The following is a 21,262-nucleotide window of genomic DNA, read 5'->3' as shown; positions in this document are numbered from 1 at the left end:
ATATATCAACCAGAGGCTTTAGCTAGTTTATCTTTTACAAAACTAAACGGATAGACTTTGATCAGGAATTATCTCTCTGGTCTCAACTAATTTTAGGAGAATAGATTTATTATCTCACTCTCCTTATCCTATCCGTTATCCCATATCCGGAATATCAGTCTGATTAAGGATCTTTCAGAGGATATATGTAATTTTCATAAGACACTATCCAGCTTATTTCTACTGGAATTATCTCTTCTTTTGCCCCTGAGGAACCCACCTAGTGGGGGAAATGCGTAGGGTTGAATTATTGGCTCAGGTTTTCTCTTTTGGTTATTTCAATCTATCAGGATGAGACCTGCGCCGTAATTTTTGAAATATTTAGGACATTTGTCATTTTGAGACTAATGAAACAAGTTGGATAAGCTGACCTTCTGTCACTTAACCCAATTAGTCCTTATTAGGGATGAGCGAGTATACTCGCTAAAGCACTACTCGCTCGAGTAATGTGCCTTAGCCGAGTATCTCCCCGCTCGTCCCTGAAGATTCGGGAGCCGCCGCAGCTGACAGGTGAGTTGCGGGGGAGAGCGGGCGGGAGAGAGAGATCTCCCCTCAGTTCCTGCCCGCTCTCCCCGGCAGCTCCGTGCCAGCTGCTGTTTGTGAACGAACACATTGAAATCAACGACTTCTATTCACTGTGTACTGTGCGTGTAAATCTGGGCTAAGTGAGTAGGGCTAGCAGTTGTTGCTATGGGTTACAGCACCACATGACACTTATGTTCTGTTATCAGATTTATAATACAGGAACAGATATATACAGGAGTGGAGAACTTGGAAATACATGTTATTTGACTTGTACACATAATGCTGCAAATGATTTGCGCAGATTAGCAAGCAATGCTGAGAAGTTCTTGGTTTCTTGTACTTTCTTCTCATACTCACTGAAGCAGTCCAGGGGAGGATCACATCCTGTGACTGCAATGAGAAAAGACAACTAAAAGTGAATGTAATACTGTAACGAATGGGGGATTAGGTATAATATAACAGCAATCAGTGGGCTTTAGCTGGTAGAAGATGAAATCATACGGTCAGGGTATACGGTGATAGTTTTGGAGATCATTGCATTAAAGTAGTAATAGAGGGGTCTGCTGACTATACTTTGCACCAAGTCTTGCGGTCTTACTTTAGACAGGAGTGTATAGCCATAAGAATTGTGGGGAAACCACCTCTAGCGAGTGACGTGACTTACGTTGATATTCTCCTTCCTCGTTAAAATAAATGATACAAGAATAAGGCTCCTCCAGGTCTTTTGGGTTAATACATCTGAAGACAAACTGCAGCCGATCACCTGGGAAAGAAGGAGACAGTCCCAGGTTACGTTTCCATGGAGGAATTTACTTTCACCCTACTATCATTGGTTATGCAGTTTTTGATTCACTTTAGAACTACCACCGGCCGTGTAAAGCAGTGGTCCCCAACCTTTTTGGCACCAGGGACCGGCTTCCAGCAAGACCATTTTTACAAGGCCCGGCAGGGTTGGGTGGGACATGGGCAGGGCTTTGGTTATATAGGGCGGGGTTATGGAGGGGGTTGGAGTTTAGTCCATTCTCATTTAATTATGACATTTAGAATGCCCTGGCAGTACACACATAGGGCAGTATATAGTCTATCCCCCCCCCCCCCCCCAGCACACACATAGGGCAGCATATAATTTATCTCCCCCCCCCCCCCAGTAATAGACAGCCCCCACCTCTCAGTAATTAGCAGCCCCCCCGTCCGTAATAAGCAGGTCCCCCCCCCCCCCGTAATAAGCAGGTCCACCCCCAGTAATAGGCAGCCCGCCAAGTACTAAGTAGCCCCCCCCAGTAATAACCAGCCCCCACAGTAGTAAGTAGCCCCCACCCCACCCCTAGTAATAGGCAGCGCCCCCCCAGTAATAGGCAGCCCCTTCCCCTGTAATAAGTAGCCCCCCCCCAGTAATAAGCAGCCCCTTACCCTGTAATAAGTAGCCCCCCCCCCCCAGTAATAAGCAGGTCCCCCCCAGTAATAGGCAGCCCCCCCCCAGTAATAGGCAGCCCCTTCCCCTGTAATAGGTAGCCCCCACCCCCAGTAATAACCAGCCCCCCCAGTAATAGGCAGCCCCTTCCCCTGTAATAGGTAGCCCCCACCCCCAGTAATAGGCAGCCCCCCCCCCAGTAATAGGCAGCCCCCACCAGTAATAGGCAGCCCCCACCAGTAATAGGCAGCACCCCCCCCCCCCAATAGGCAGCCCCCCCAGTAATAGGTAGTTCCTCCTAGTAGCAAGCAGCCCCCCCAACCCGTATACTTACCTCCTCCCTGATGTCGCTCTCTGTCTGCTTGCCCTGACGTCAGCCCGGAACGCTTCCTCCCCGAGTCCTCTCCTGCGGAATTAATGAGCAGGGGACTCGGGGAGGAGAATCCTGGCTGCACAGACGTCAGTGTGCGCCGGGATCAGCGCGATTACCAGCGGGGAGCTGCGGCGCACCCGGCTGGTAATCGCTTCAGTGGTGAGCGGCGTCGGCACGCTGCGGGCCACATAACACAAGGCAGCGGGCCGGATTCGGCCCGCGGGCCTTGTGTTTAGAGCAAAATTTCCCGGTGGTGCCGCGGACCGGCGCTAAACATCCAACGGCCCAATGACCTGAACCATCAGCATCCAGATTGTGCCCAACAGCAGCAGATCTATCCTTGCATCAGGGAACTGTCAGGAGCTATAGGGCGGCACCCTGAGATAAACTACTTCAAGAAGGGAGTATCCTTTCCTGACAAGGCTAGTGTGCAGCAGTAAGTTACCATCTTCACCCGGCTCCTATGGCATCAGTAGCCTACACTATTATCACAATGCTCTCCTGCTCTTGGCCGGCAGGGGGGCTAGAGTAAGATATTTAAAAGGTACACTGGGCAGTGTAACATAGAAACAAAGAATTAAACTGTAAGGCTAACCCACAGACGCAACTGCGAGATGGAGCTTGCCAACATGCGATTTGTAAGTGGATGCAAAGCATTTTTGGGGCAAAAATGCCCTGCATCTGTGAAGGTCAGATGATCCTGTGCAAGTTTTGCTTCCAAGAGAGGATTGGAAACCTCACAGCGTACGGTATGTGAGAGCCATGCAAGGCATTAAAGCTCCAATTGAAATCCGTGGGCGATGCGGTTTGAGGAATGTGCAGATAGGACATGCAGGGGCCTTTTTCCCGTGATGTGATTGGGAGGGGAGAAAATTACTCACATATAAATCCATTCAAAAGACTGAGGTTCATATTTATGCGAGGTTAGTGCCCCTCCTGAGAAAAAGCCCTGCCTAGGTTGGAAAGCTTGCTGTAACATGTATTTGTTAGCCACTAAAACGTATCATATCTACAAGATCACTTGGTTTCTCTTACTGAGAACAATCACATTGTGCATCTCACAACACACATCTCATGCGATTTTCTTGGTCGTGTGAAATCGGCCTAAAGCTTATTTTACACAGGTGAGTACGATATGAAGGTGCGGACGGCTACTTTCGACATCAAAGGGCGCTGGAAAAAGGTGGACAGGGCTGCTACCTGTCCCATCATATCCAGACCTGCCTGGAAAAAGTAAAAACCACACTGTTCACACCAGAGGGAAAAAAGCTTTCCACACCCACTGCTGAACCAGAGAGTAGGGTTTCCTAGCTTTCATCATAGTCTGGACGACAGCTTCAGTAAAACCCAGATCTCTCAGGATTGCAGCTTCAACAGTCATGCTGTTAAACAAAGTGTGGCTAAACTCAAGAGGAAGAGGGGTTCCCTGCAAGAGAAGATAGTCTTAAAGTGGAAGGCACCACAGAGCGTTGACAAGTAGGTTGACTAAGTCTGTATACCATGCACGTCGAGGTGAGGCAGGAGCCACGAGTGCCACTGGAAGACCTTCCTATGGCAAGGATGAGGTCTCACCGCCACACAATTAAAGAAAAAGACAGAATTACCTGTGGCCGAGCACTGCTCTGGTCATGGACACAACACATTAAGGTTATTATATTAAAAGCAAACTTCAAATCTCAGTGTCATAGAAGAATTTGGGAGTACAGGTTTATAAGCATCTGACACAACATAGGAATAAACACGTCCAAAGGTTTCATGGCAGAGTGGATTATATGAGAAATCTATAGCAGGGATATCACACAGGGCTGGTGCCACCCCAATACCAGTTTAAAGACTGTAAAACTTTCACATCACTTATCAGTGGACTAATTATTTATTCCTCTGCTCATCTTGCAAATTAATCACACCGTGTCTGTGCCATTTTAAATATAAAATCTATATAATGCTTCTTTTGGACATCCTATTTTGCCTGAGGGAGAGAATTAGATGGGGGAAGGCCAATGATGTCACAGAGGAAGCTCCCTCCCTCTTACATGCCTTGGTATACATTGATCGTGCCTTGACAGAGATTAACAACCTCTACAAAATGGTCTCATTACAGATTCCATAAAGTAGGAGCATACAACACCAACGTGACCAGCACTACACCACAACAATCCCCCAGGCACCCTCTTTACCACGCAGTTTCCGGATCTCCAACCCTAGGCGTTCCTTGAATAAAGTGGCCGACTTGTGCAGTTCCTTCAGCTTGTCTTTATTTGCTTTCTTGTTTGCCAAAGCAACTGCAAGAAAAAACAAAAAACTCCCATCATACACTTCTATGTTATATACATACACACATCGCACGGCAGCTATGAGCTTTGCGGTTCTTACGCTCCCTCTTGAGGGCGAGTTCTTTCCGTAACGTCTGGATGTGTTCAGACAGTTCAGCGCTCAACTTCTTATTCTCCTTCACCTTCTCGATTTCTCTCAAGATGTCATCCTGCTTCTGCTCAATGCGCTTGTTCTGGTTCTCAATCTCTAAAGTAGATAAGAACAAAACCTATTTTAGAGCATTCATCACATAGCCCTACGAGAGTGGCCCAAACAGCGGGTATCTCTGCACTAAGAGTCTACAAGTAGTAATGAAAGGAGTCAGCGGTACTCGGTATATCACCATATACGGGAGGCTTCAATATTCCTGCACGCCCAGTAGCAGACCCTTGACCGCAGGTCCATAAACCAGCAATCAGGCAGCTGATTTCTATTTTCGCATTACTTTAAAGTCTACAGTGCAATATAAAAGGTGTAGCAACATGTTTTTGGACCTCCTTTCAGAATACAGCATGCTCGGGGTATGGCAGTTTTTTTCGTCCTTTTTTTCCATAGGCTTCTCTATGAGCCTTAAACACCTTATAGTGCAGTTGTGGCCAAAAGCCTTAACCCTTTCCAATCCAATTTGTATCCTGGTTTTCCTAGGGGGCTTACCCTTTTTCTGCTGTTATACAATGGCGCTATATGCTGGCTAAAGCCAGTACTGCATGAGGTGACACATCGGATAGGCTCCGACTGCAGAGAGGCTGGCAATATACAATAAGAGAACCCCGACGGATGTCTTCCAACATCGGAGCTGTACAGCCTTAAATCATAATGTCCTCAGGAGGTCAGACAGTGGATTGGAAAGGGTTAAGACTGACACAAATTTTGGTTTTCACAAAGTTTACCGCTTCAGTGTTTTTAGATCTTTTAGGCTGCTTTCACCTGAGAGAGAAAAGTCGCACGAGATTTGTGCATTGTGAGACGCACAAATATAAGCCCCATTCTTTTGAATGGGGTCACATACATAAGCGTTGTTTTCCTACATCATGGTGCGGCAAAAAATAAATAAAAAAATAGCGGCATGTCCTATCTATCTTCGGACATGAGTGCGATGCGAGGTTTCCCATTGAGAACAATGGGAAAAACTTGACAATCCTCCCGTGCTGGAGGAGCGCTACTTCCCTGAAGCGATGTGAGACGTTTTCTAACACAAAAAAGGTCCCTATACAGTTCGTCGTTTAGCAATGGAATAGGAGGAACTAGTTTTTCTGAGGATCAGCGCCCTATATCCGATCCGCAATTAGAGACTGCTCTGGTTACAGAGTACTCCTTACGGCCACCGTTTCTCCATCCACAATATAGAAAAACACGTGGCCTGTTCTGCACCCATCAGGGTCAGCAGGGGACTCCGTCTCAACCGGTATAACCCCTGTAGGCTACCAACGTCCATATGGACACGGCTGATAGAAGTAACATTCCAGGTTCCTAGGAACCACCAGATGTCTCATAGTTCGGAGACCGTCCGAAAGGGAGCGGACTCACAGTGGTCAGCATGTCATAGCCAACCGGAGGGGCGCTCCATAGATGTATCTATAGCCCCCCAGTTCCCTGTCAGAGTTGGGACCCAGAAACACCACTAGATGCCAAGTCCGGACTGTGCAGAAAATGAGATGCTCTCTGACTGCACGTCACTCTTGTCTGTGGCAGGAGCGCACATAGTATACCGCTCCAGCCTGCGGCTCTCCTGAAATCGGGGATCGCCCTAAAGTTGCCTACAAGGAGTAGCAGGTGGTCATCCCAGGGAAGCTGCAGAGCGGAGATGAGGCGCGATGTGTTCGCAGAATTCCCGTGATAGTACTCTTTCCATCTGGCAGGTACCACAGGTCTCAGCGAGGCAGGAGAAAAAACCCACAGGCATTCGATAATATTGTTCATAGGAAGACTTATTCTGGTTGAATGTAAATCTCGTGTCATAGCGAGATCACACACCGTACGTGGCTCTGGCCGGCCCGTCCGTGTGTCGTGCTGGCCTCAGACCCTGCAGTAGGCTGCCTGCAGGTAACAGCAGGAGAGGTAACAACAGGGCAGCTAGCAGTAAGGCCCGGCTCAACCCGGTCCAGCCCGCCATCGAGGCCAGAGTACAGCTGACAATCAGTTCCAGTAACATTGTTCTTAAGACGAGAGTCACTGCTGGATGTAAATCTCGTACTGCCGCGATAAGCGCACATCATCTGTGGCTCTGTCCGGCCCCTGTCCAAATGTAATCCTGGACACAGACAACTGCAGAAGGAGAGTTAGCGAGAGGAATCCCCGGACCAGTGTATGCGCTCCTTCAGGCATGGAAGGTACCACAGGTCTCAGCATGCCTGGAGTACTGATGACAATCAGCTTAACCCCGGTTGTCTGTAAAATAAGATATTCCCCGGCTGGAAGTAATCTTGTACTGCAGCGAGAGCGCACATAGTATATGGCTCTGGCCGGTCCCCGTGTCATCCTTAACACGGACACTGTGGTACGTCTGCCTGCAGGAAGGGGGGGGGAAGCAGAAGAGCTACCGACGGGCAAGGCTCAATCCAGTGCAGGGAGCGATGAGTCCAGAGACTCCCTGTGCGAGTACTGACAAGAGATCGCATACTGTTGTCCGTAAGACAAGATCTTCTCTGCTAGATGTGATCTCGTATGTAGCGAGAGCGCACATAGTATGTGCCTCTGGCCGCCCCTGTCCGTGTGTCCTACTAGACGTGGACCCTGAGGTACGTCTGGCTGCAGGAACTGTAGGGGATTACCGACAGGCAAAACTCAACCCGATGTTTGGTAGATATGGGGAGCAATGAGTCCAGAGAATCCCTGCGCAAAGTACTCTTCTCTTTCCGGTTTGGAAGGTACCACAGGTCCCAGCAAGCCCAGAGTAATGCTGAGAAGAGTCCATGCACTTAGGCCGTAAAAAGAGATCTTCTCTGGTGGAAGTAATCTCGTAAGTAGCGAGAGCGCACTTAGTATGCGGCTCTGGTCAGCCCTGTCCATGTGTCATCCTAGATACGGACACTGCTATACGGCTGGCTGCAGGAGAAGCAACAGGGGAGCTACCCATAGGGCAGGCTCAACCCGGTCCAAAGTGGATATGGGGAGCGATGAGTCCAGAAAATCTCCGTGCGAGTACTCGATCCAGTATGGGAGGTACCACAGGTTTCAGCAACCCCAGGTGGGAGGATGGGAGGTGTTAGGCGCATTTGGAGTGGTCAGCATAGCCACGAACCGCCACATGATGGCAAAACAGACCGCACAGTAGCAATATAAACCAGCTGTTGAACAGCAAATTACACCAAAAACCCGCCTGGTGGCCCTGCACTCCAGGCCTGTCGGTGGGAAAACACACGGGTCATACACCGGCCTATCCTGCCTTGCGGTGATGTACACAGGACACGTGCCCCAGACGGCCCTGCAGGCTGCACAGCGACTAAAAACAGCGGCCGCGCAGCGGTTATGACACATAGCCGTGCGTCACATAGCAAAAGTAGAAGCTCGCACAGCAGCTAAAAACCAAGACCGTTCAGCGGTGAAGGCACCTATATCGCACAGCGACAAGAGGCCGTGTGGCAGCAAATATGATGGCCGCGCCAGGGGACCTAGCAGAGCTAATGCTAGTGACATGGCAACACTGTGGGACATGGCAGTGCTGTGACATCACGTGGGCGCACGTGCCAGATTCAGGGCAGCGCTGGGTGACAGATGGCCGTGCGGTTGCACTGAAGAAGGTGGGGGTTTTACCACAGCCTGCGGCACCGGCCTCACCAAAAACAAGCTGCAGGGCACTACTTCCAGCCACGGTCGGCACAACACAAGCTGCTGGCAGCATCACCATAAACCTCGGGCGGTCACTACCAGCTACAAGTGGTGCAGGCAGCGCAACACAAGTCACTACACAAACACCAGGAGACACCCCGTTACGGTCTGCACAGCGGCGGACTAACAGAATAAAACCACATACTTACCTCTTGACCGAGGTAGGGTGGCTTCCCGACTCCAGCAGAGCTTCTCCCCACCATCGCCTGCCTTTAGGAAGGGAGAGAATGACGGGCCGTAGGAAAGGGGGGGGTCTACGGCTGGCGGGTCACATCCAGGTTAGGGCCTGAATGTGCCTCTTTGTCTTCTGAGGGACTGGGCAGACAACAAAGGGTTAAGTTCTCCTCTATTCGCCCTCCTCGGTGGGTTAACAGTGTGATTCCTGCCTCCCCGGTTATTATCTGATCTTCCACAAAAAAGTTGAAGTGAAATCTAAAAGATGAAAAAAATAGTCGGTGTAGACAGTCCTGCCTCCTACGACACCAAGCTAAAAACTGAGCTAGCATGATGCTTCCAGGAGGGGTATAGCTAGTGGGAGGAGTTAACACAATGTTCATCACCAAATTGCTCCTGGATCATTGGGAAAAGTTCATCTTGGAGGATTCTTAGATACTATTTTTTCCTAATTCATGGCAGCGTTCCTAGTAAAACTGTCAGTGAGCCCCCTTGGATGAAACAACCCCACATATGATTGATTTACTGTTGGCATGACACAGGACTCATGATAGCTTCATGCCAGGGTGAATTGCAGAAGTCTTGAAAACGAAGGGTCAGCATTGTAAATATTGAGTCTTTACCTGAGTTTGTCGAAAGTTTAAAATTGTAAGAAATGCTTGTAAATATACTCCAGTAACCATAGAAACATCTGACTACAAGAGCTAAAAGCATTGAAGCAGCAAACTTTGTGAAAGTTAATATTTGTGCCAACTTTTGGCCACGACTGTACATATTTTAAATATTACAAGACAAAAAAAAAGGGTGTATGAAGACATTATAATCTGGAATCTTAAGAGCACAGACACTGCAGACTAAGCAACAGTGGAAGTCGGAGCAGAGGGCTGCGGGAATATTGCCTCATGTGACCCGGTATTGAGGCGCCATGTATGTCTTCTACCTGTCAGATTAATTGACTTTTACTGCTTGTATAGATCTCTATAACAGGGGCTGGCAGTTACCAGATATTCTGGATCATTGGTGTTCGATTACTCATCCTTACCGTCATTAAACTCCTGGATTTTCTTGATCATCATTTCTCCTTCTCTGTATTTTTTGGCCCAAGAATCTGGGGAAAAATAAAAAAAAACAACAGTGTTACACATTTGGAAGCCCGGATCCTGGATCTAAACACCGAGATCCGGTCGCACTGCGGAAAGCAGTTTGCTGCTCACTGAGCAGGCACTCGCTGGGGTAGATGTGGGCGTTGATGGTAGTATGGGAGAGCAGGATGAGCAGGCAGCTAGCTGGGTGACAGGAGAAGGGGTAGAGGGAAGAGAGCCAGGGAGGCTCGTTCTGAACTGGCATACCCCAACAAGCTTACAAAGTTGGCAGATGAGCGGGGTACCATTACAGGATTAGCACTACTGCAGCATGACATGCCCTCTGCCACAAAGACTAGAATCGTTGAACGGTGTATTGTCTTCTTGGCACGTGAGCTTGATAAATCACGGATCAGGTTGACTGATTACTGGGAGGGGCTGGTGAGGATCAAGCGATCATGGTACAGATTGGCACCAATCACAGTTAGAGGTAGGTGGAGGGTCCTTATAAACGATTTCAGGGAACTAGGATGTAAGCTTTGGGGAAGGACCTCCAAAGTAGTATTTTCTGTACCACAGCAGAAAGGCAGCAGGAGATTAGGGAGGTAAACAAGTGGCTCCAGAGTTGGTGTAGGAAAAAAGGGTTTGGGTTTCTGAAGAACTGGGACGACTTTGCTGTTGGCTACTGGTTCTACCGTAGGGACGGGCTGCATCTAAATGGGGAGGGGGCAGCTGTGCTGGGGGAGAAGATGACTAGAAGGCTGTAGGAGTGATTAATCAGGGGGTGGGGATTGTAAAAAACAGAAAGGGGAGGGGTTTGTCTTTATGTAAAATCCTGTCTAAACCCCACATTGCTGAGAGATATATAGGAAAGATGAACATGTGGAGCCTCTGTGGGTGGGAAATACACAAAATCCTCATAGGGATTTTCTATAGACCAAAAAAATATGTTATAATATTACTGAAGAAAATAGATGAAGCAGCAAATCACAATGAAGTAATTATTACCTATACAGATATAAACTGGGAAGCCGAAACCTGCAGATCTCCTAAAGGTAACACATTTTTGTATATTACTAAAGATAATTACCATATATACTGAAGTATTAGCCGACCGAAGTATAAGCCGAGTCAATAAGTTTTACCACAAAAAAAAAAAATGGTAAAACTTATTGACTCGAGTATAAGCCTAGCTATACTCGAGTATATACTAGGTAAAAAAGAAACGCAATACTCACCTCCTAACCAGCGTCTGTGTCCCCGGCGCGATGGTCTCCTTGGCAGTGTGGCAAGCTGCTGCAGACTTCTCCCCGCTGTCATCTCCCTGCTCAGCTTTGAATTCCTCCGCCGTCAGCGCTGTGTAAGTAAGTGCTGTGATTGGATCGAGCGCCAGCCAATCACAGCCGGCGCTCGATAAACCAATCACAGCCATTCAGTGATGTCATTCACTGAATGGCTGTGTATGATCGAGCGCCGGCTGTGATTGGCTGGCGCTCGATCCAAACACAGCGCTTACTTACACAGCGCTGATGGCGGAAGAATTCAAAGCCGAGCAGGGAGATGACAGGGGAAAATTTTCAAGCAGCTTGCCGCACTGCCGGGGACACTATCACGCCGGGGACACAAACGCTGGCTGGGAGGTGAGTATTGCGGGGTTTTTTTGGTTATTTTTTTTTTTTACCTCACTCGAGTATAAGCCGAGGGGGGCTTTTTCAGCATAAAAAAAAATGTGCTGAAAAACTAGGCTTATACTCGAGTATATATGGTACCTTACCCAACTTGTACAGGACCCAACTAGAAGGACGGCCATTTTGAATTTCTTAGCCATAGACCTGACAACAACAAGTGCTGATTGAGGGGCACCTGGGAAATAGTAACTATATTATAATAAGTTTTATTGGGGTACTACAAAAATACCAATTTTAAGAAGGCAAAGTTCAATCGGATTAGAGATGCCCATAACTTGACAATAAATGGGAAATGTTTACAAGCATCCTAAATACTTACTATGAAAGGCTCACACCTTATAGGACAGTGATGGCGAACCTTTTAGAGACCGAGTGCCCAAACTATAACCCAAAACCCACATATTTATCGGAAAGTGCCAGCATGTCAGGGGGCGGGGCTTATGACGTACGATTTTACCCCCGTCGTCCTAAAAAGGATAGGGCCGCTTCAAAACAGACAGCATGCGGATTTTGACTGCTTTTTGGAAGCGGAAATACTGCAGAATGTCCTCAGCGGAAATTTCTGTGGAAAATTCTGCAGCATTTTCACATCCAAAAAGCAGTCAAAATCTGCACCCTGTCTATTTTGAAACAGCCCTGCCCATTTCCGCCACATGTAAACATATAATAGATAACAGTGACACCCCACAGCAGCCCCCAGCGATAACAGTGACGCCCAACAGCAATAACAGTGACACCCCACCTTGGCCCCCCCGAATAATAGTGGCACCCCACCGCGGCCCCCCCCCCCCCTCGAATAGTGGCACCCCACCGCGGCGCCCCCTCCCCGAATAATAGTGGCACCCCACCGCGGCCCCCCATATAACAGTGGCACCCCACCGCGGCTGCCCATCCCACCCCAAGACCCGCATATTTACTCCTTCCTCCACACGGAAGCTCCGCTGCTCCTCTGCTCTGCACTGATCCTGGTGCACACTGTATTAATGTGCTGCCAGATGCCTCCTCTTCCTGCTCTCGTGGAACCTAAGAGGAGATTTGGGAGGGGGGGGACTGCTGGTAAAATAAATCTCTCCAATATACATAAAAAAATCCAACACTTCCTTGTAGTAATCTTTGAGGGGGTAAGGCCTGAAGCCATGAGGATAGGGTGCAATTAGCTGTAGTTCCTCCGTGACCCTAAATATCCTGCCATACCTGAGGACCAATAGCGACCTGTAGCACTCTTTATGGCTGGACTCCTGCCCAGGGGTAAGGTGGAGGTGCTTTGGAGACGTTTGAGAGTTTTCCAGTGCAGCGTGTGCATAGGCCCAGGTCTTGAGCTTACCTCTTCCGCTATCAGCCCAGGAAGTTGCTGCCAGCGAGTGCAGAATGCGGGGTCTTCCAGACCTCGCGCCCCTGGTTACAGAGGAACCCTCCTCGTTCTCCACTTCTGCGAAGAAATGCGGACATAGGCCTCGGTGAGACCAGCATGCGGCGGGTCCCTGATGTGACAGCCTACCATGTACTTTCCTCTCCACTGAGGTGACAAGCGGTCAGGGACACCTTGTCCATCTGCTCCCTGGCCCCTCCTCGATCGCGGTGGCGGGTGCGCTATGGACACTGTATCCAACTGTCCTCTCCCATGTGCTTTAAAGCACACTGCAGATATAATAACTCGCTACCCCTCTGCTTCCCCACGGCATAGGTGGGCCGTGATATAAAACCTCATAGCCTCTCTGTCCCCCCCACTGATAAGTGGGCCACAACACATACTCTGCGGCCACCCTGAGGTGATAAGTGGGCCACAGTACAGTATCCCGCTGCTTCTCTCCCGAGGTGACAGGTAGTTGAAAGCTGGGAGTTATCCTACTCCCGATCCTTGGGCTGATTTCACACGGCCAAGAAAATCGCATGAGATTTGCGTGTGTTGAGACACACAAATATGAACCCTATTCTTGTATTGCCCTGAATGTGGTAATACACAAACGATTTTTCCCGCATCGTGGCATGGGGGAAATAAATAAGAATTTTAAAAAAAAGTCCTATCTTTGGACGTTCGTTCACATCACATCATCCATTGTTTTCTATGGGGCCGGCAAATCATAGCACAGTGTGCGCGTGCGATGTGAGGTTTACAAATGGAGACGTTCAGTTATCCTCCGCTGCAGCTAGTTCGCCTGAAGTGATGCGAGAAGTTTAACATAAAACTGCCTCACGTCTGCTGGGAAATGGCAAGCGCGATATCAGGCCAAGTTTTGCAGCCCGATATCACACGCACCCGTGCGAAATTAGCCTAAAGGCCTAAACACTGGATATTACTGGGACACAAACTGCTCATCAGCCTGGTGAGACCAACATCCTATAAGTTGCTATATGCTATACAAGTGCGAGCCCTGACAGCTTATATAGACCAGTGTATACTGAGACTATCTATTTAATATCTAACCTAAACCACCTATTTTGAAGAAACCTCAAAGCTATATTGAACCCGTCCTTCTGATAGGCTGCTTCTGGACCTTAGCTAGCTTTAAATACACAACTATTGTACTACTTGGGAATTATACGATCTAAACGCCCCAATATATGGTCTGCCCCTTATGTAGAGCTGCATCATGTTACAGCTCAACATTTGTCTCACCCGCAATCATACCAACCTCATCTTCTCGCAAATCATCCAGAATGAGCCGTCACTCTCCTCCCATATGTCAGAGAAGTAGTTATTTCTCCCATTCATCTCCTCACACCCTCCCTATATCCAACATCCTTCCACATAGTGACGGGGTCTGTTCCACTGGATTGGCACATAGCCAATGTGGCGCGGATATTCAAGAAGGGGGGGGTCAAAAAGTGAACCTGGAAACTACAGGCCGGTAAGTCTTACTTCTACTGTGGGTAAAATGTTTGAGGGGTTTCTAAGGGTAGTTTCACACGGGCGAGAAAAATCACGTGATTTTTGTGCGATGCAAGAGTCAGTAAAAAAAAAAGAAAAAAAAAAAGCAGATTTAAGAAACCAATAATTTTCAATGGCTTCCTTTCCATTAGCGATATTTCCACTGATGCAATGTTGCGAGAACAAAAAAATCGTGGCATGCTCCAATACAGCTGATAGGCGACCTAATAACTATGTATAGATATATCAGAGGACAATACAGAGATCTCTCCCATCATCTGTTTATACCTAGGACTGTGACTTTAACAAGGGGGCACGCTCTACGTCTAGAGGAAAGGAGGCTTCTACACCGACATAGAAGGGTTCTTTACTGTAAGAGCAGTGAGGCTGTGGAACTCGCTGCCCGAGGACATGGTGATAGAGAACTCAGTTAGGCCTCATGTCCACGGGGAAAATCAGATCCGCTGCAGATTCTCAATGGAGAATCTGCAGCGGGTCCCTCCTGCCCCGCGGACATGAGCGCCGAAAATAGCAATTTAAAAGCATTTACCTATCCGGCGCGGGCGGGGAAGGTCAGCTGTTCCTCACGGCCGGATCTTCATTTTCGGCCGGCGGATGAATTCCTGACGCCGGCGGCACGTCGTCGACGTGCCGCGCGCATGCGCCGGCACATCCGCCGAGCCCAAGCAAGGGAGATGCGGCCGTGAGGAAGAGCAGAGCTTCGCGGCCCGCTGCGGGTGAGTAAATGCTTTAAATTCCTATTTTAGGTCTCCCGCGGATCCGGACGGCTTCCATAGGCTTCAATAGAAGCCCGCGGGAGACCCGCATGAAAATGGAGCATGGTCCAGATTTTTTCATGCTCCATTTTTTTTAAAATCACTTTTATTGACGATCCGCGGGTATTTATGTACCCGCGGGTGGTCAATGCATCCCTATGGGATGCGGATCCGCATGCGGGAGATCCGCTGCGGATCCTAAATCATATTTTCCCCGTGGACATGAGCCCTAACAGAGTATAAGAGGAGCCTGGATGCCTTTCTTTAGAGATACCATCTTACATTTCATAGTCACCAATTATTTTAGAAGGGTCGGTGACCCAGTTATTATTTCGATTGCCAGATTAGAGTTGGAAGGAATTTTTTCCATTAAATGAGGCTTCTACCTCATTGGTTTTTTTGCCTTCCTCTGGATCAGCATTGAGGGGTAATAGGCTGAACTAGATTGACCAATGTCTTTTTTCGGCCTTACGAACTATGTTAACTGACATGGAAGCCGACAGAGTCAGATGATAGTCTCACCGCTGAGGTTCTGCAGCGACTCCTTGTAGGAGGCCTTTATTTCCTGTGGGGACATCTCCTCGTTGCTCTGGCTAATAAATCTCGTTCGGAAATCCTGCATGAAGGCGTGGAGGCTCTGCTCGTCATCCATCTCGGCGGTAGACATGGCAGTCACTGAACTGCGGAGGCGCTCTGTGCTGAACAGGGAAGACAAGGGAAATTAGTAGAGCAAATGTGGAAATGCTGCCAGACCCCTGCAGCGAGGCACATGGTCCTGCATGTCTCATGCCACAATCTGTCAGTGTCAACCAGATATTCTGGATAATCAGATGGGCACCATAATGTATCATCATCATTTACAGGAGAAGGGAACGCTCCAACTAGAGCGGCCATTATGATGACTGTCGTTTAACCCCTTTCCAGACCAGGAAATATATGTACGTTCTGGGAAGAGGCGCGGGGTGAGCCGAGCCCACACCATATACAACGAAAGTCGACTGTGACCGACAACTAGACCTGCATAGCAACCAAGACCTAAAGTGGCCTCTGGGTCAGCCATGACTGTCAGTGTAAAGCCCCATTTATACACAACAATTATCGCTCAAAATTCGTTCAAACGATGGATTTTGAGCAATAATCGTTGTGTGTAAATGCTTCCATCTTTCACTCTTCGGCTGAATGATGATTTTTAGGTGGGCATAAAATTCAGAGTTCAGTTGGAGAGCCGATAGCAGGAACCGAAAACTGTGTTCTCCACGGGAGCAGCTGACTACATTGCATTCAGCTGACAGCCCTAGGCAGCCTGTGCGAAGACAATGCAGTTGAGTGCAAGGTACAGACCAGATGCTGAGATTTACAAACAGCTGCTGGAGGCTCATTTGCATTCAGATGAAGCTGATAAAGTGCTAATGGGTATTAGTGTCCATTAGTACTTTATAAAAAATGGTTGCTAAAACTGCCAATCTTTCAATCGTCTGAAAGATCATATTTGCGTGTAAATGAGCCCTTAGTCAATAGTGATAATCCACTGCAGTACAGCACTGTATATCCCGAGAGATCATAAAATTATACGTTCAAGTCCTGTAAAAGAACATAAAGGTGACAAAAAAAAGAAAAGCGTAAAAAAAAAAAAATAATTTACATAATTTAACAAAAAACAATTTTTATCCATCCTTCCGAGGTCGGTAAAATGAGTACCCAGCTTGCTGGGGGGTAAAAGATGGCTGGGGAAGGCAATGGCAAACCACCCAGTCTGCCAAGAAAATGTCACAATGTGACGTCACCCTAGGAGTTGGTCACGACTCGGTGCTTGCACCAGGGGACTTTACCTTACCTTCCAAAAAACCTGCAATAAGATTCATCAAAAATGTCATATGTACCTAAAAACCGTACCAATAAAACCTACAGCTCATCACATCCAAAAAAACATCAGAGCCCCGTCCAAGGAAAAGAGAAACAACCCGTTATGGGTCTTTCAACGCAGCGATGCAAAAAAACTCACAGAATAAAAGTTATGTCATTCAGATTACAAAGTGGCTGCCATAAAAAATGCCTAAAATAATGTGTTCTAGTACCCCCCCCCCCCCCAAAAAAAATAATGAATGTTATATAGAGGTACCACATGTCCTCCAAAAATGATGCAAGTAGAAAAAAACTGTGGCTCGCAACACAAAGAACAAGCCGCTTTATGGCCACTGGAAAATGTAAAAGTTACGGCTTTTGAAAAATGAACATTTAAAAAAAAAAAAAAAAAAATTAAAAAAAAATGAAATCCTGGCGCTGTTAGGTCCAAACTAGGCGGTGTCACTAAGGGGTTAAATAGACAGCAATGACCCAGCAAGCTGATAAAGTGCATCACGTGACACCAACAGCCCGCCCCACAACCAGGTGGGCCAGAGAATGCCGTAAACCCTTAGAACTCCAAGCTTGTTGTTCTGTATGCACCAGGAGAGGTCCCGTAACGCCCGCTATTACATGGGGGAGACACCCGGAGGAATAGCGGGCTCCGCTGCCCCCAGTGACGTGCTGCACTCACCCGCTGCCCGGCCGCTAGATGACGGCTGCTCCCCTCCCGGATTCGAATGTTGCCGCTCAGTCAGGCACGTGACGTCATTAGGGCCCACCAATCGACTGCCTACACCGCACGCGGGCTGAAAGTCGATTGCCGAGATTCTACGCCTGCCATCTTTGCTGTGGGCGAATGCCCTGCTGTTTGTACAGTATATGATTTTGTAGTACACGACCCCTCCGAGCACACGACTGATGTGGAATTAGATGTGTGATCAGGGGAGGGGATCATCAGGCTCTGCTTTAGTTTAGGACGGAGTCTGCAGTTTATCATCCAGAACGTTACAGATTTGTAGTTGTGGCATAGAGTAACAATCAGACAGTGTGATATATAGCTGCACCCCCTTCACACACACACACCTACCTGTGTACATTATAAGGAGAGATTACGAGGGTTACTATGCTGGGATAAACCGTAATCATTTATTTTAAGGATTTATGCTGAGTTGCAGTTCTGTACGATGCTTACTAAATTTGCCTAGCATTTCCACTTATTGCAAACACCCATCTACAGTAAATCATCCAACTGAACTCCAGTGCCTTTCTTGCTGACCTCCTCATTTGCTGCTTTCAGATTTCTACATTGTTACTTAAAGGGGTTGTCTCGCGGCAGCAAGTGGGGTTCAGCACTTCTGTATGGCCATATTAATGCACTTTGTAATATACATCGCATACATCGTGCATTAAATATGAGCCATACAGAAGTTATTCACTTACCTGCTCCGTTGCTAGCGTCCCCGTCTCCATGGCTCTGTCTAATTTCGCTGGCTTCTTGCTTTTTTAGACGCGCTTGCGCTGTGCGGTCTTCTGCCTGGTGAATGGGGCCGCTCGTGCCGGAGAGCTGGTCACCGCGTCGTCATCGTAGCTCCGCCCCGTCACGTGTGCCGATTCCAGCCAATCAAGAGGCTGGAATCGGCAATGGAACGCAAGGAAGGAGAAGAAAATCCACGGTGCACCATGGGAGAAGACCCGCGGTGCACTGTGGGAGAAGACCCGCGGCGCCATCTTTAAAAGAAGAATAGAAGAAGCTGCAGAACGCTGATGCAGGTAAGCGCAATGTGCTTTTTAAAAACTAACCTATGCTTTCTTTTTAACAGGGCAGAATGCGGGGGTAAGTGAAAAAAAAATTTTTGCGCTTTCGCCGCGAGACAACATGTTTTAAGGGGGTTTTCCAGGAAAATACTATTGATGACTTATCAGGATAGGTCATCGATAGTTGATCGGCTGGGGTCTGTCGCTTGGGACCCCCACCGATCAGCTGAGCAGGCACGTGCTCTCAGTGCTGCAATAACACAGAGGTCGGAGCAGAAGCCTCTGCGCTGACCTCCATGTAATGTCCAATAGATGTAAAAAATACTTACTACATACTTGAAAAAGACTTTTGAGCCGAAACGTTGTATGTCTTTAACGTTTGGAGGAATAAAGGAGATATGTTAACTGCGCCGTGCATGCTGTCACCTCTGCTTCACACTCCATGTAATGTCCAGCGCTGGTAACTGCAGTCACTGCACTCATTGTACTCAACGTGAGCACTGCCTGCAGTTACAAGTGCCGGCCACTACATGGGAGGTCGACGCAGAGGCTTCTGCTCCAAATACACAAAGGTCAGAGCAGAAGCCTCCGCACCAACCTCCTTATAGCGGCTGGCGCTTGTAACTGCAGGCACAGCTCCCATTGACTTCAATGAGAGTCGTGCCTGCAGTTACAAGCTCCGGCCACTATACCGAAGTCGGCGTGGAGGCCTCTGGTCCAACCTCTGTGTATTTGCAGCGCTGACAGCATGCACCCACTCAGGTAATTAGTCGGGGTCCTGAGCGGCAGACCCCAGCCAATCAACTATTGATGACCTATCCTGATAAGTCATCAATAGCATTTCCATGGAAAATCCCTTATAAGATAACTGCCGGCTAGTGCAAAAACTACATCTCCCATAATGCCCCCCTGCCCGTTACTGACCAGTGCGCAGTGCCAACTGTACAATTGTGTCTCAGTACAGAAGTTGGAAGGCAGTGGGCACGCCTGGCCAGTACAACAGCGGAGCAGACGGGTCATAACCATTGGATACAATGGGGAACTAAGGAGTGAGACCGGAGGTGAAGCCACATCTCTGCGGCTTTGTAACACACGTTATAACCTTATGTAGCAAAATTCCATGTAATCACCTTATGAAGCAATGAACTTTTACTCTCTTGAATACCCCTTTAAGTTGCGGCACCCTGGACTTAACTGGATTTTTAAGGGGATGTACCACTACTGACCGCTAGGACCCCAAGTGATCCAGAGATCTGTGCGCCCCCTAATCTTTCATGAGAACGCAGCTGGTTGTGCACACGTGACCGCGGCTCCATTCACTTCTATGAAAGAGGGAGATGAACGCGCTCTGCAATCTTCCTCCGTCCATAGAAGTGAATGGAGTGGTAAACAAACATGGGCACCACAGCTGCATGCTCATGGAGGATTCAGGGTGCAAAGATCTCAAGACCCACAGTGATCTGACTGGTATTTCCTATCTAGTGATTAGGGGGATAAATGTCATAGTGGAAAAACCCCTTCAATGCCGAGCATCCCTCCCAGTGTGAGAGCAGCAGCTGGAAGTCATGTAACCCTTTGAAACCACCAGTTACTTGTTCACATTAGTAAAAAGTGTTCATCTGCCCAATTTGATGCCAGTTTTTATGCCCAGAACCACTTTGGACCAGGCTAAACTCCATTGTATTTGATGCTGGCCATCACTGTGTGTTGGTAGTACGAGATCAGCGGCACAGTCATTTAACCCTGTAAAAACACTAGTCACTTTAGAGGGGAAAAAAAGAAAAAAAAATGGTCGGCTGCCCCCTTTGATGCCAGTTTTTATACTCAGAACTACTGCAGGCCAGGCTGAACGCACTGGGATTCCATGTGGGGCATCGGCCTCTGCGAGTTCACCAACATCATTCACGTGCTCAAATAGGCAGGTCCAAACGAACCGTAAGGCCAGACTTACACGAGCATGTGCGCACTCTGCGGAGTGTTTTTGCAGAATGATGATTTCTTGCGCACACATCAGCATATTTTACTGTACTTTTTGGTCCTACAGGGCATATTCATTTGCGCGCAGCAAAGACACTAATTGAAATGGCCAATTAGTCCCACGTGTTTTTTTTTTCAGCGAAATTACATGGCTTATCACGCATACTCCTCGGCTTCTAGGGGGACCTTTGGTGTGCAAATGCACAGGACAATAGGGCATGCTTTTTTTTGTGTATCACCAAAGTGCGCAGGAAAACAAGCATGTGAACAAAACCATTGAAATCAACAGGTTCTATTCACTGCGTATAAATATGTCCGTGTAAATCTGGCCTTAGAAAAGTCTGTGGTTCAGAGTAAAAAGGTCACAAGATCCAGAAACCTGATTCAAGTTGGCCAGGCTTTAAAGCTAGTGCAATAGGGTAAATAAAATGACTATATGCCTTACCACCCCACAGGGAACAATGTAAGCGATTTTACAGAACTTTCATTTGTCGTGCAGACCCAAAATAAGTTTTATGTAAATGAGGCACTTTTTACTTTACTTGAATTCCACAAGATCCCTGCTTTCTATCAGTGAATGGAAAGTTTTCTGTGTAATAACGGACCC

General features: G+C 48.0%; 1 protein-coding gene across 2 annotated transcripts; it reads right to left on the bottom strand.

The window, feature by feature from the left end:
• Positions 1–755: 755 nt before the first annotated feature.
• Positions 756–17,707, bottom strand: SPC25 (SPC25 component of NDC80 kinetochore complex). 2 transcript variants are annotated; one of them, XM_066607521.1, is made up of 7 exons: positions 17,615–17,688; positions 15,601–15,771; positions 9,706–9,771; positions 4,722–4,868; positions 4,526–4,630; positions 1,229–1,327; positions 756–954 (listed from the first exon to the last, which is right to left on the bottom strand). In XM_066607521.1, the coding sequence occupies exons 2-7, from the start codon at positions 15,743–15,745 to the stop codon at positions 824–826; spliced, it is 693 nt and encodes a 230-aa protein (XP_066463618.1). In that variant the 5' UTR covers positions 15,746–15,771; positions 17,615–17,688; the 3' UTR covers positions 756–823. The 2 variants fall into 2 exon arrangements, with proteins under 2 accessions (XP_066463618.1, XP_066463617.1); XM_066607520.1 differs by having other exon boundaries at positions 758–954; positions 15,601–15,776; positions 17,615–17,707.
• Between the last annotated feature and the right edge of the window lie 3,555 nt (positions 17,708–21,262).

This window comes from Eleutherodactylus coqui, chromosome 6 (genome assembly GCF_035609145.1).
Source record: "Eleutherodactylus coqui strain aEleCoq1 chromosome 6, aEleCoq1.hap1, whole genome shotgun sequence".
In the NCBI taxonomy this organism is placed as follows: domain Eukaryota; kingdom Metazoa; phylum Chordata; class Amphibia; order Anura; family Eleutherodactylidae; genus Eleutherodactylus; species Eleutherodactylus coqui.
Note: the sequence above shows the minus strand (reverse complement) of the source record. Positions and strands in the feature narration are given on the sequence as shown.

Excerpts from the sequence above, each read along its gene's own strand:
- SPC25 (XM_066607520.1), bottom strand. The coding sequence starts at position 15,745 with ATGTCTACCGCCGAGATGGATGACGAGCAGAGCCTCCACGCCTTCATG. Across the intron at positions 4,869-9,705 it reads AATCCAGGAGTTTAATGACG|AGATTGAGAACCAGAACAAG; the intron begins GTAAGGATGAGT and ends TATCTACTTTAG. Across the intron at positions 1,328-4,525 it reads GGAGATCCGGAAACTGCGTG|GTGATCGGCTGCAGTTTGTC; the intron begins GTAAAGAGGGTG and ends CTTCTTTCCCAG.